Raw genomic sequence first — 15,718 nt, 5'->3', positions numbered from 1 at the left:
TTTGAATTATTTCATTGGGTGTTTAATCCAGAACTTCTTGTTTGGGAACAAACAGAGCCTGCTCATCATTTAAAAGCAGGTTCTGAAATCTGAATTAGTTCTTTGTATACTTTTATTTTATACAGCTATTTGCACAAAAGCTGTGACTTTAACACAGCTATATAATTTTTGTTTGGGGTTCTTAATTTCACCATTTACTAAAAAGATAATTTTTTCAAACCAATATTTCTCAGACTTGGTTTCTACTCAGATGTAACAGTGTAAAGTTTGAGGTTTTAATTATACTGAACTCAGAAGATACCAGCTGATTGATTTCAGTAAGCCGTTTGCTAATCTGCAACTCTCACATTTCTTCCGTCTTCTAAACAAAAACTGAAAATGTAAGAACGGAGCAGATTTGGTAGGTGATTGGACATTCACTTTTTCTTCAGTATGTATTTTAGAAATACATAAATAATTATAGTATAAATATTTTGTATAGAGGTACTGAGAAGAAAATGGAAGTTCTGCCCTTATGATTTAGTGTCCTTACATATCTTTCACAATTTTAGCATGTTTCCTGACATCTAAGAATGTGTAGTAGTCTTCTGTTTATTGGAAGAAGTTACAATGAGCATGCTCTATATAGGCTATAGCGATAGTTTTGACTGTCATTTTAGTTATCTAAAGTTTAAATATTTGCTAATATATGTTATCTTAGGATTTTTTAAAGACATTCTGGTGAGAACAATTCATACTGTCTATCAGCAGAAAATGCAAAATCCTCCTTTTAGTTTTGAGGAATTCTTACAGTCTCAGGATTTGGTGAGTTTGACTACTTATTTTAACTACCCATGTGTATGGTGAAGTGAACATGCAGGAGTCAGGTCCTGAGCAAAACCATGTGAATGTAAATATTGAGAATTGAGTTTGTGCTAGATAGTATTTCCAAGACCCTCAGGCACTGGAAACTAAGAGGTTCATAGATACGGCAGACCTTTAAGAGAGCAGCCTCTCTGTTGTTAACTTCCCCTTTTCTCAAAGTTAAACCATGGAGGAAAATTTTTTCTCTGCTGTACAGCAATTTTCTATTGTTGGGAGCATGCTTGAGTGATGACACTGAATCAAGCTTTGTTTAAAATATTTGATCAGTCCACAGCATTACTAACATAACAGAAGATCCTGCACCCTGAGGCGAAAAGTTCTGATGAGTATGAAAAGGGGAATAGCTAGTTTTGTGTTTTAATGAGCTTTTTTCTTTTCTTTTCCAGATAAGACTGCTGGGGAAATCTTTGAATATGCCTTTGTATTTTGTTAAAGAATTGAATATAATGTGATTGCCAGTGATTCGTCAAAATTACATTCTTTATGGAGGAAACAGAACATTCCTTTTGACCTGCCTATATTATTTGCAAGTATTGATTCACTCAAAGCCTTTAGCTACAGAGCTATGAGAAAAATTGCTCTTTTGTTTTGAACCAGACCCTCTTCTCTCACAGGAACAGAAAACCAAAAAATGTTCAAGTATTTTGATAGGTGAAACATTTAATTATAAAAATTAATTTTTTTAAAGGTATACTTTTTAAGAGAAGCAATCTGACATAAAAATGGAAACATTTTAATTTGGGATAATGTCAAAACAAAAGATTAATATATTTTAATTTTCTAATTGGTTTAACTCACTTTTTCCCTTTTTACTGTAAAATGAACATATATGTATTAATAGTTAGCATTTAATTTTATTTTTTTAAAAAAATAAATAATTTGTCTTGCTGTCCTGCTGTTAAGATAGAACATGTCATTGTCTTTCAGCTATACTAGAGGGTTTAAAAGCACATTGATTACTCTGTATTAACACTTAGTATGTTATTTCAGGAAAGTGACCAATTTGATGATTAACTTCAAATGACTACCATTGCTTTCAACAAGTTGCTCAAATATTTAAGCTGCTAGTTTAAATTCTTTGCTAGATCAAGGAACAGAGTTTCCTCCTGTGCTTCCAAGGCTGTTCTCAACAGATGGAAGGCATTACTGTCCTTTCCGAGAACCTAAATTGCACATGATTTTATTTGTCTCTTTAGAAACATAATAACCCTTTTTTTCTTGAGTTATCTCCTTCTCTAACTAAAAAGTTATAGGCTTTTTAATTATTCTGTGAATGCTACAATGGGCCTCCCTGGCCTATTTATGTTTTTCTGTCTTTTTGAGATGATGTAATCATCTCTGAATGCAGTACATGGGAGAGGAGGAAATCATGGTCTACTTAGAAGGTATATGTAAAATGCATTTATACTGGTATTACAATTCTTTATGCAAAATGAAGTTCATAGATTACCTAATTTAATCTTTGCATTTTTATAATTTTCAGAAATCACTATTTTTACTATGTACTGATTGCAGGAGTGACCAAATTGTATCTCTTTTGATGAGCCTTATCCTTTGGTGGATAAGTTACAAAAAGATTATTCCTTCAATGCTATATGTAAATATCTATAGGAACATGTTCCATTGAATGTCAGTCCACTCTCAGATTTGGAGAAGAGAATAGGCACATGTATCACTTAACTAGAGAAACATGCTGAAAAAATATTTTAATTACAATGTGGACTAGCGTATCTAGAGGAAAATCTTACTGCCCTTGAACAGAGTAACCAACAGACATTGGCCCAGATAAGTGTTCACAGCTTTTCCTCAGTTTGCAAGTGTGAAGGGTCAAGTTTATAATTAAAAAAATTCTAAGAAGCTAGTCTTGGTTCTGCCTGGGGTTTAGGAACATTTTGTTTCAGGCCTAAACAAAGCGCAGGCAAAAGTCTGTGAAAACATGTTGTTCTCCACAGATCTTGGTGTTATAAAGGAAAGATGCGACATACAGAAAGACCAGAATGGTGATTTTTAAGCCTTCCAATCGTTTCAGTGATGCAGTATGACTATACAGTGTGTTAAGTTTTGTGCACATACACATTTAGATGTAGATCTATCTATATAAAATCTTTTCCTGATTAGAGCTTTTAATCAATAAAATCATCAATCCAGGCTCTATTTCTAGCTAAACCTTGCTAGTATTTTTAAGACATTGCTACTGACCAAATTGATGCAGAGGAGGTTCTGACTCAGACAAGTGAGATGGGGAAAGCACAGCTATATTACAGATTTTTAATTCTTTCTATGGATTAGACAACAAAGACCAAATGTTCAAGCCTTTTCCTTGGATCCAGAAGTGGGATTACACCTATCTCTGTATGTTTGCTGGGGGGGAACAACTTGAAAAAGTACTTTTTTTTCTTTATATCTCCAAAGGTGTTTTGTAGTCATCTAAAGTCTCAATTTTAGACCATTGCTCCTTATCTGAAGTATATTCACAGTTCATAGTATGAATTGTCTTAGCTGAAAATATTGTTTATATCATTGTGTGAAATACCATTAATTATGAATTAAGTATTTAAACATTTTTCAGGCTGCCAAATACGTTGTTGAGGAGTCAAAGGGTAGAAGTGTAGAGGTGAGCTTTTTTACTCTATGTGTAAAAAAAGTGCACAGCATTCTGTCTTACGAATATGCTTTAAATTGAAAGTCAAAGAGATACCTCTGATACCAAACCAAGGGAAAACAAAGTTTTGAGATTCACTTATTCAAGAGTCAGTCAATTTTTCTAAGACTACATGAATTTGGATATATTGGGTAATGGAAATTCCAAATACAGTGTAAATACGATGATAGCGTTTATTCATATGGCGTATTACAGTCAAATCTTTGGAGCCTAGTGTCTGGGACTTTGCAACGTGCTAGGCGAGGGACTTGAAGGAGAACAAATGCGTCTGGTAATTTGGCATGTCTTGATCCTGGTATTTCTTGGATGTTGGTTAGACTTCAGGCATAACCAGGCATGAACAGGTTCTTTGTTTGAAATATTAATGAAATATGAATGTGAATAATGAGAAAACTGGACCATAAATTAGTAATAACCTATTGAGTTAGTATGTTAAATGATTCAAAATTTGTAATTTGGCTTATTAAAGTTCAATTAAACTTTCTATTGAAGAAAATATTGAGATATGTAAAAACAACAAATCCTTTGTTAGATTCTTCTGAGACGTCTCAGAAATTTGGCATGGGTTTAATCATTTTCTGATAGAAAATAAATTTTTGAGAAAGAAGAAACTCACAAGAAACAAACCTCATCAAAGATTGAAGTGATCATTTCATGTACTTTTACAGACTCTTAAGGATAATAAAAGAAAGCAACTGCTAAAGAAAGTATTTTTATAAAATGGGGTCACCAGTAAGTGAACACCTCTATTCTAGAATATTTTTAAAATTTTACTTTAGAAAAAAAATTGGTTGTATGTTTGAAATAGTATTTTCTCATTGGAACAGCTATTTAACACAAAGGGAACGTAATAATTAACTTTACTTGCTAAATGTTTTCTTCTCCTTTTAGAGCTATAACTACCCTGGTTTCAGGGTAAAACAGCTTTCAGAATTACCAAGACATTTGGAAGCTCCAAAACTTTGGCACTTAGTTATAAAAGCTCAGCATTTCCAAGTACGTACTCTTTCTGCCAGTATCCTAAACAGAAACTGCTGGTACGGAATATTGCAAATATTTTGACACATTCATCTATGTGTTTCATTTTCATACTCCTTTTAGTATCACTATTAGCATTTCTTGAAGCTACAAAATTGAGAAATCTAGTAGTCGTTTATTATTAGAAGCCATTCTCTTTGAAGGATTATTCTTGCTGCCCTGTCCTTATGTCCCAGAGTTGACCAATAATTAAAGTACTGAAATAATGTTAAACTAGTATTAAACTTGAAAAGAATTTCAAAAGCAAGGTAAACACAGAATTAGAATGTAGAATATGTAATTTTATTGCAGTCTCCTTTGGCATATATGTTGCACATCATCTTAAATTACATGATCAATTTTTTTTAATGTATCATTGAGTACACAAATCTAACAGTGCTGAGGGAGTGATTATGTAGTGAGATGACTGTAACACATCTGATTTGCTATAGGAATTGTAGGATCGGTAAAGTAGGAGTTTGCTATTATGCAAATAATTTCAAATGAATTTCTTCTGTGGATGATCATTCACTTCACAGCTGGTGGGCATGAACCTCAAGATTGTAAAACTGATCTTGTAGCAGCAATTTCAGCAGCAGTATGTACATACTGAAGTACATACCCATGCCTCCCACCTGAGGGCGTAAAAAGTGAAGACATTCCTTATTTCTCTCACATGGCCAACAGCAGCAAAATGAACGCCTTACAGCGTCCAGCTACTTCTACGCGCACTGTTAATTAATGCTAGTTAACAGCTCTTTTTTTGTCAGCCAAGGAAAGATTTATTTGACGATATGCTAATTCCCCCTGTATGCATGCACCCATCTTTTGAAAGACTGATGTGGGGTACTAATTATATGTAAACATAAAGCTTTTGTACTTGCCCCTTGACTGAATTAGCCACAAAAATTGTAAATAAAAGTATAAAGGAGTATTGCAACCCTAACCTTTCTGGTTTGATTTTTTACTCACTTCAGTGGGAATTAGCTATGGCTCTAAATACTTTAGTTACTTCACTAGCAGACAAACGAGAAGTCATAGTCTTTCCTTGTGAATTCAGTGTTTTAAGTAACAATTGAAAAACCAGGAGTGATTCAGAGCTATGTCTCTCCTGTGTTTGTGATCTGCTTCAGGCAGTGATCCCTGATCCTATGGCCAGTTAATTGACTGGTAGGTCGGGGTAGCTTTCTCCTTGGGAAAGTCAGTTTGTGGCAGAGTCAGAATTCATGGCACTGAGAAAGGCCAAGATACAGTACGTTAGATTTTTTTATAACTTCCATGTGAAGTGGAAATGTGTAAGGTTTCATTAATATTTAGCTTTAACATGTAAATCTTAATGTAATGAGATACAAATTAGATGAGTGTACATACTTAGAGTATAAATTAGACCATAAAGAAAAAAGTAATTTATTTTACAAACAAATTTGAATTCTTACTATAGAAACATTTTAAATATTTGATAAGTGGCTATCCAAAATTGCTTCCTTTATGCTGTAGGATCAGTAGGATTGCATTGTTACAGAAATATATATAAACAAAAGGAATAGATTCCTAATAGTCATGTGATCATAATTATCACCAACATAAAACAATCACTAATTTGTTACTGGTATCAGATACTCTGAAATCCTGACTTTTGATCCATTTTGCATAGTAAGTTATTATTAATAAAAATGATTATTTTAATGACCTTTTTGCAAATTAACCTATCATTAAATAGTATTACACAGACTGAATTTCACAATCTATTTTAAAATAGTTACTCACTGATAAGACTGAGGAATATTGCATATGTTATGTCACTTGCATACTGCATTTTTCTGAATTAATTTTGGCTGCTTTGAATCTATAAATGAAGGAAACTTAATTCCTGTCATTTGTACAAGTCCAAATACTGTCAAGCTGATAAAAACAAGTTGTGCAGAGTGGAGGATAGATTTAAAATTCAGATTGTTGAACAGCCTTGATAAACTCTATGTCTAAATAGTGACCTGTTGATAGTACTTGCTGCAAAACATATGTGTGCACAAATTAACATTTTTGAGAAAAATTGTTTAAATACAAAGAGAAGCATGCTTGTTGAAGTTGACAGTGAAATATCAATATACAGAAGTAATCACTAGTCCTACAAAATATAAAATGTCATATTTTTTTTGCATAAAACCTAATGTCTTGGCACCCAAAGAATAGCTGTAGACCTTACAACTTGCACTGGATAAAAATCTTGTGTGAGTTTATAATCTGCAGCTATTCCTATTCCAGCTACGTGATGTAGCTTTCTGAAATGCCACATCTGTGTTTAAAAAAAATCCCAGTCTTTGGAGGACTTATTTTAAAATTTTGTTCATTTGTGCTTAAATATGTGCAAATGTACCCACATAAGCAAGATGCAAGAAATATGGAAATCCTATTAGCACTTCTGCACACAGTTCTGGGACAGTTTAGAATCAATGCTTGCCTCCTAATGTCAAAGGAAAAAAATTAATCTAGTGTCTCAAACTGCTTTGTTGTTGTGGTTTTTTGCAATATTTCTGGTTGTACATTTTTAAAAATTATGCCTAACTTGCTGTCAGTAATTTTGTAAACCTTCACTTTTGTGTTTTAAACTTTAGATATTTAGACTTCTGGTCTTAGGTTTACTGAAAATTTAACAAAACAGTAAAAAGTTGAGAGAGTTGCAGGTATCTGGCAAATGCAGATCAATCCCTATATATTGACAGCCTAATGTTGATGTACCCAAAGAAAATGCTTTTGTTCTTCTCAGTAGAAGCTAAGCAATTCCCCTGCAAGTTTCTTCCCTTCAGTATTTCTGCAAACTGAAAGAAGTTCCTATTTGCTTGTGGATTGTATTCCAAATGAAAATCCTTGTGCTTTTTACCTTTGTCTAGTTTTGGTTGGTTTTGTGATTGTAGGAATTTTTAAATCTCTGCATTCAGAGTAATGAATATTTCATTGTTGTTTTGACAGAAAACTGTTCTCAAAGTTTGGAGAAGTTTGTTTCTCTCAAAATCATCTATTGCCGTGTTTCAAGATTAATTTTGGTGGTGGTTTCTCCAAAAGTTTAAGGTATAAATTAATTTCAAGTATTCTAGATCTGTTACTATCAAACAGATAAGCTGCACATTCCACAAGTACAAAAATGCAAATGTTTTACTGATTAAGCTCAACTGCATCAAGTGTAGGCCCAAGACTAACTTTTCACATAACTTTAAAGAGCAGTAGTTGAACAGATGAAGAACTAATTTAGTTAGCAGGTTTATACAATGAAGCTTAAAATAAACCTTTAGATCACATTGACTGTTTATTTTAGTTTGCTTACTTTGTGTAATGGTGCTAGGATTTATAAAAGGAATGAGTTTGGAATATTTAGGTTAAGAACATAAATCAAAAGTGTCTGGATTCTGTTACCTCAGGTGATCACTATGTTCTTTATTAAGAAGAAAAAGAAAATATTCATGTGGCAGGAGACTGTGGTTATATACACTGGCTTTGATTCAGTACAGCACTTAGATTTCATCTTAATTGTTGGCTGATAGACTTAACATATGCTTCAAATAATGCATGTTCTTAAGTGCTATTCTGAATCAGGAACTACTGCAATATACTAAAAAAATCTGTTAATACATTTAGAAGAACAACATATTGGGGTGAGAAGTGGAACTAATTTAAGAATACATGTTCAGTGGTATTCCTTTGTGTTGTCAATGCCTCATATCATAGGATAGGTAACCATGAGCTTTAATAATGTCGTGTATCAGTATATTAGCACACAACTATATCTGAACTTATGCTGATACCCCTTTCCTGATGTTTTTCCTGTTTGACGCCTAACCAAGAAGGTCAAGACCACTTATTTGACAGAATTGCAGATTTTGTGGCACTTTTTCTTCTCGTTCCCGAGTATACTAGAGATTCTTTTTTCAGTAACAGTAAAATTACTTAGCATTTGCAGTGATATATGGATCGATGTGGCATTTCAGCTCATAAAAATATTAACATATCACATAAACAAATTTACATGTATCCAGATTGGCAGCATTTGGCTCCAAAAGAGAGCTGGAGGCACATGCATGTAAGTACCAGAGAGAGAACAAACAGAAACAGTGAGGAAAAGCTAGAAATTATCGTGGGCAATCTGAAGTGATTTTGTTTGGCTCATACAATGTGCAAAGAGTAAAATTTAATGATAATATTAAAAGATGTTATTTTTTTTAAATGTCTTGTTTTTCATTAAATATAATGATTAGTTAAATATTAATAAATCATAATTTATTCTGCATCCTAATTTTTACCCTAAGTGACTTGTTCAAAGTACATAATTTGTTGAAATCAGTATCCTCCAGTTCAGGCTTAACTGGGAACTTTGACTTATACATTGATTAAGCAATTTTTTGAGAAGCGAATTCCTCTATTGTTGATACAGTTGCCTAATGTTTCACACAAATAATAAAATGTTGTACTATTTTTCTTTTAGCAGAATGGCTGTGCAATTACTACAGTTCAATTGAATAGTTTTACATTAACTAAAAAAATTGTAATATGAAATCTATTTTGTAGCCTTTTTGGATAATTATTTTGGCAAGTATATCCTGATTGTTTGTCGCAAGTCATTTATGTCACTTTCTGTGAAGCATTTCCTGAATCAATTAAATGTTTTGATGATGATTTTAAGGATGAATTGGTAAACTTAATTTTTCAGTGGTGATCAGGCACTGATAGGGTTTTTTCCTTCTCCCTGAGGCATATTTTGTCCAGACCACCAGGTCTGCATTTCGGTGAAAATCTATTGCTTTTTCCCCTAGTAAGTATATACATATATATAAATAAATGGAAAATTCAGTACTAGGAATACTATTGTCAAAGCTGGCTTCCTCTGTGCAAGTGTAATAATAGTGATGATGATAATATCTTAATTCTGATTGTTGGTTTATAAATATGGATAAATAGTATAAAACAGTAGCCTGGAAAGGAGACAAAGAATCTGAGCTGACCATCTATGGCATTATTTTTCTTTAAAGAAAAATAAAACTGGATCAGACATTTCAAAATTTTTTGGCAAAAGCATGTCAAGCAAAATATGTAACCTGCTTTAATTGTTAAACTATGCTGTATAAATCTGTCCTGGCAAACCTGTTTAGTATCCCACAGCTGACACACTGGAGACATACTGCATTCTAATTATTTATTTGTGTAGCAAGATTAGTGGACTGAACGTCCCAGTGTTGAATAATGATGAAGTCTTACTGAAAATATGAAACATTTCTGACAACCTGCTTGCGTTTCTATCTTTCTGTCATGATACATGTTAGATCCAGTTTTGGAACTGTTCCTGTTTAAGAAGACTGATGATGAAGTTTGGTATTTTTCAATCGAATTTAATTAAATGTTTTTCCCCATTAAATTAAGTTCTGATATCACTCAGTGTTTAAAAGCTTATACGCCTCAGAGTTTGAGTGGATGGGAACTGATAATCTCTTTAGAATTGGTATCAGGATGATATTGAGAAGAAAGTATTGTATTTTTAAGGTGATGTATAGGCTCTAATCCACTACAATCGTTGCCTTATTGCAGTGACTCTGTTCTGTAGTAGCTCTTTTAGCTGTAAAAGTACTTAACTATTGCAGAATTAGCTAGCAAGGGTATAATCATACCCAGAGACATAACTTACAGTTTAACTGATGAATGCAGATTTCATTTCACTGCTTTCTTTGTGATACTGTGTAGGAGAAGTATTCTGGAAGAATCTATGGTAAGCACATAAATGCATTCAGGAAGGCAGCCTTAAAATTCAAGCCCTAAGCAAAACTGTAGTAATTCCTGGAAAAGCTGCTGAACATAGTGAGGATTTTTAAAATTTTTTTTAAAACTGAAAATTAGGAGATCTTCCCCACTAACTATTTGCAGGTGGCCTTGAAGGTATCTCTATTCAAAATGGTCACTTTGTACAAATATTCCTACAGGATTCAGACTGTACCTGTTCTAGTAGTTTCTATTGGAAGTAGTATTATATTACTATTAAATATCTGCATGTTTTAACAGTAACAGTTTATGATTTTTAGATTGCATTTGTCATTTAATATCGATTCCAAAATTCAGATTTGGAGCAGATTTCTATCTTTAGTGCTCATTTATTTAGATTTCATGACAATGTGGATTTCATTATCTTGTATGTTGAAGCCGATTGACAAATGCAATAGAAATACGTTTTTGAAGTAGATATAAAGTACAGAAATATTTTCTCAAAACTTTTCTCTGTGTCAGTCACTGTTTGTTGGGCAGAATTTTCTTTTTAGTTACAGACAGAGAAAACTGTATGTAGAAAAAGATCACCCTGAAAAATTTAATTTAGAGAAGGTTTACATACTTCAAAGTTATATATGCACCAAACTCCAAATGGGCCTTTAACTTGGAAGAGCTGGGTAAACCCACAGTATACTCTGTAATGTGTAACCACTATAAATAGATAATGGATAGAATTAACTGAAATTTAGTTAGACCAGAAAAAAATCCCAAGAAACTAGGAGACCACTTCTATGGCATGGATTCTGTATCTGCATGAAACTTATGGTGTGGGAGCTGTGCGAAATTCTACTGGAATGAATATTGAAAACCACTGAATAAAGTAAATTATGTATTGCTGCCAGAATAATTCACAGCCTCAACTAAACACATGCAAATGTATTGAATTACCAGAATTGGAACAACCACATATTCACCCATGTGCAAAACCAAGCAGAAGCAGAAGCAAGATAGCAAATACTGTCCTGCTTGGCTTTAAGTATATGAATATAATTATTTCATTGAATCCCAAACCTAAAGTAGACAGTGGGCATAAAAATTTGCACATTGGAGACAGGAAATAAAGCAATTTTAATTTAATTTGAGAATATTCATAGGGTGATTTTCAAAATTAACATAAACTTTTTCTAAATTAAATTTTTTATTTTCAGGTCTAAACCCAAGGAAATGTGTATGGAAGAAAAGGAATCTCAAAAGCTTTAAGGCTGCCACAGTAATTCATACTAGTAAAGATGCTACTGCTAACATACCAGCTAATGCATCTGCCAGTTCTACAGCAGCCAGTAAGTCTTGTAAATATTTTTAAACACATAATGCACATTATTTTATGCATTTTGCAATGAAACTTATAATACATTGCAAAATCTAATCATCAACATAAATTATTAGTACTATTTTCAGTTTTGCACAAAATCAAAATGTAACAGCAATTAAAAATGAACTGTAGATTTTGATTGACTGAAAGCATGTATCCTCCCAATATACTGATACTTCCATTTGATTAAGCTGCAAACGATATTACAAGATATTTAAAGAAGCTCCTGATATGCCACCTAGTAAAATCTGATGGTTTAGATTTGTCATTTCCTCTAATACTAATGGAAGCTACTCTTTTTCTACTCCTTTCTCTGGCACCTGGCTCCCATTTTCAGTATGTCTTGCATTATAGCCTCTAACTTCTACCCCTTTGTCTTCCCTGTCCTGATGGATCAGATCTTGACTTTTATTCTTTCATACTAGCCTGCCGTTCTTTCTCATTGCCACTATTTTAACATCTTTTCTCAAGCTTTTTGGGCTGATGTTGCTTCTAGCTTGCTCCCTTTCTGAATGGTATCCAACATTTTGTTTCTTCAAGCTAGCCAGCTTTTCTTTCTTCCCCCTGCCTGAAATTACTGTTTTCTTTCTCACAACTACAGCCGTCTTTTTATGCTACCAATCTTTTTTTACTCCTTTTGATCTTCCGTCTGCTCCAACCATAACCAAACAATGCTTTCTATCCTTACCTATTTTCTTCCCTATGCTTTTTTCCATGGGCTGATATGCTTTTTCTGGATTTAGATCATTCACCAGCCATCAAGGTAGGAAACAAAACAATCCAGAGGAAAATATCAGCGATAAAACTCATAAATTTGCATCATAGGTGTCATTTAGAGCAGTGAAATCTGCAATTCTTTGATTTTCCATTTTCTAGTGTATAATTGGCTATATGAAATAGGGATATTCATTGCTGGTCTTAAAGATAAGCTTAAGAATGATTTTAGAAATTCTTTAGTGATGAAATCTACCTGAATGGGAAAAGATATTTCTGTGCAAATTTTCAAGGCTTCTCACCCTGCTCTGTTGATAATAGTCTTCCCACTCCCCAACCCCTACCATTTTCAATGATATCACTCTGACATGTTTTCTTTACAGTTCTGTTAAATGCTTAGGAAAAGATAGAGGGTTGTCTCTTGTATCTGTTAATGTTAAGGAGAGAAGGTTTGGAACATGCTGTACTCAGGAAATTCTGAATTAGTGAAGTACTGCAGACATGTCAGAGGAAAGGAAGTGTTCTGGCCTGTGCCATGATTCCCACAAAGCTTTCTCTTGTAATGTAGATGTAAGAGAACCACGTGGGTTTTTCCCAGTGGACCAGGCTATCTAAGCAAGGAGGAGAATTGCTCTTGAGACCTAGCTGAAGGATTTGGTGTTTACAAATGAATACAGCTTTGTAGAATCTTTGTATGGATTGGCTATGCACATCTGAGGCTTAATAAAGTGAACTATCTAACTGTCATTACGTGTTGCCTGTTAGCTTTCCTGAATAATTTTCCTTTTTTACTTTAGTATTTCTTTTCAAGTACAATTAAAAAAATGAAATGTGGTTTCTTTAAAGTTGAAAGTCAGTGTTACTCTCATCAAGTTACAGTCTTGAAAGGAAATTCTTGTTTACAAAATCAATTTTTTGTGTGTTGCTCAGTTTGCAGTACAGTTTTTAGAAACAAATGTGTCTATGTTTTTGAACAGAGGAACATTTGGGTTTAAAAAATAATATGCTTTTACAAAACCTAAAACCAGTGGAAACATTTGTATGATTTTTATACATTCCAATGGTTTTGTTCTGGTATAATCATATTTCCTTTTGAATCTTGATCATTGTAGTACTTCACTAGTACATGAAAACAAGAGTATGAAACGGAGTAGAAAGTGATTATTTGTGAAGCAGATTCAGTAAATCACCTCAGCTGTTGATTATAACACTTCTGACCTAAGTGAGTCTGTTTTAATGAGAGTAATTTCTGAAGTCACTGAAGCTATTGTTATCTTGATGTTTCTCTCCAAGATATGATGACTTTTTTTCCTATGACAATAAAATAAAAGGGAGAAGCCTTACTATTTTAGCTCTTCCTGTTAATATCCTATTCTGTGATCTACCTTAGTGCTTTAGGCTTGTAGGATGCTCACAGTTTTGTTCAATAATCACTTGTTCTCTTTTATGACCACTGAGAAGTTAGTTGCTTGTCCAGATCCGCTTTGGTGCCTAGTTTTCAGTAGGATAATAGCAATAGGGTGTATAGGCAATTTAGCTGTCATAGTAATGTCATGTCTTACACAAGAACTGAGTGTCCATGGTTTCTAAACATTCCCTTTCCTCTGAAGGTCTCATCTGGTGTTCCTGTACTGTGCAATAGTATCACAGTAACTCATATAGACATAAATAAGCTAACCTTGTTAGCTAGCTTAAACAGAGATAATAATCTAACTGTATGGTGTCCTGTGTAGCAATGGAAGTCACTGAGTGTGGGTGGAAACAGCTACATCTCCTCTGCTGACTTGTGCCCTCTTGTGATTAGTCTGGTAATTTAAAGCTAGTGTGGGTGTACGTATAGCAGCATGTACTGCACTCAAACTTCTTGTTCTTATTCATGGAATAGGACATTGAAAGTGGTTTGCTTAAAGTTATATAAGAAATCTATAGCAGAACAAGGTTTCAAAGGCAGTAGATGAACCATGAAAACTCAGCAGTCGCTAGCTGATGACTTGATTCTTGTCCATCAAAACTGGTGCTGTCCAAGGTAATAGTAAATTCTGTTTATGCTTAGACAGCCAGTTGTAATTGTAAAGGGAGTTGGTCCTGACTTCTGGTTAAAGCTATACCACATAACATTATTATTATTATAAAAACATTTATAGTGGTAATAAAGCTATTACTGAATTAGTTGGAAGAATAGGGAGGTAATTATTCCCCTCTACTCAGCACTGTGACACCAGTGACACCACACACGGACTACTGTGTTCAGTTCTGGACTCCTTAGTACAAGGAGATGTGGAGATACTGGAGACAGCCCAGTGAAGGGCCATGAAGGTTAAAAGGGACTGATGCATCTCTTCTGTGAGGAAAGGCTGTGAGAGCTGGAACTGTTTAGCTTGGAGAAGACAAGGCTCAGGGGGGATCTTACCAATAATAATAATAAATACTTGAAGGGCGGATACAAAGAGGACTGAGCCAGGCTTTTTCCAGTGGACAGTGGCTCTTGTCACTGGAAAAGAGGCAGTAGGCGCAAACTGAAAAACAGGATGTTCCATCTGAACATCAGGAAACACTTTTTAACTGTGAGGATGACCAAGCACTGGCACAGGTTGCACTGAAAGTTGTTGTGAAGTCTCTGTCCTTGGAGATATTTAAAAAAACCCACAACATCTGGACATGGTCTGGGCGACTGGTTCCAGGTGGCCCTCCTTGAGCAGGGGGGCTGGGCCAGATGACCTCCAGAGGTCTCTTCCAACCTCAACCATTCTGTGATTCTATGAATAAAGTGAGATTCTTTTAAATAAAGGTGGGACAATTAAATACCTTCAGTTGGGGTTCTTCCCTTTGGGAAGAGGGATATAGGCTAGAAGAAGTGCCTCTGCTGCTGTATAAAAACAGAAATATATAAATAAGACGTTACATAAGGATTTGCATGAGTTGTTCAGTTAACATCACGCCACAGATATGTCAGTCCATTGTTGGCACATGGTCAGAAAACAGAGGTGCAAACTGATGAAAACTGGTGTGTAGAATGAGCTGTTTTCAGTATTTACCTTGCAAAGCTAGAAAAAGATATTTTTGTGTATTACTCTTGCAAAATTGTGAACATCCAAGTGAGACAAATGCTTCCTAATTTCACAGACTCTATTAGCTCCAGAAAGAGCTTAGTCTGCATAGGACTGGGTCCTTAAAATTCACCAGCCTAACTCCTCAAAGATGGGGAAGCTGTTGATAAATGTAAAGTAAACTTGTAATGAGTTTCACAAAGCTATCTGGGTACTAGGTAAGGCAGAAACCTACTTTCCTGGTGTAGCTGAGCGCACTTGAGATCTACTTCCTACTGAAATCCGTTGAGCTTTGGCAGT

At 34.2% G+C, this 15,718-nt stretch overlaps 1 protein-coding gene and 1 long non-coding RNA gene across 2 annotated transcripts; both read left to right on the top strand.

Annotated features, from left to right (window-relative positions):
• The first annotated feature begins 562 nt into the window (after nt 1-562).
• On the top strand, nt 563-3,222 carry FAM227B (family with sequence similarity 227 member B). Its single transcript, XM_075764869.1, is given in 3 exon segments — nt 563-804; nt 2,380-2,626; nt 3,050-3,222. Coding segments are annotated over 3 exon segments (546 nt in total). The 5' UTR covers nt 563-609; the 3' UTR covers nt 3,154-3,222.
• A 1,193-nt stretch (nt 3,223-4,415) lies between these two features.
• On the top strand, nt 4,416-11,625 carry LOC142603477 (uncharacterized). The gene is made up of 3 exons (XR_012837420.1): nt 4,416-4,522; nt 7,511-7,609; nt 11,494-11,625. It is a non-coding gene; the product is annotated as an uncharacterized LOC142603477 (long non-coding RNA).
• Nucleotides 11,626-15,718: the final 4,093 nt, after the last annotated feature.

This window comes from Balearica regulorum, chromosome 12, assembly GCF_011004875.1.
Source record: "Balearica regulorum gibbericeps isolate bBalReg1 chromosome 12, bBalReg1.pri, whole genome shotgun sequence".
Classification (NCBI taxonomy): Eukaryota; Metazoa; Chordata; class Aves; order Gruiformes; family Gruidae; genus Balearica; species Balearica regulorum.
This window is presented reverse-complemented; position numbering and strand designations above follow the sequence as displayed.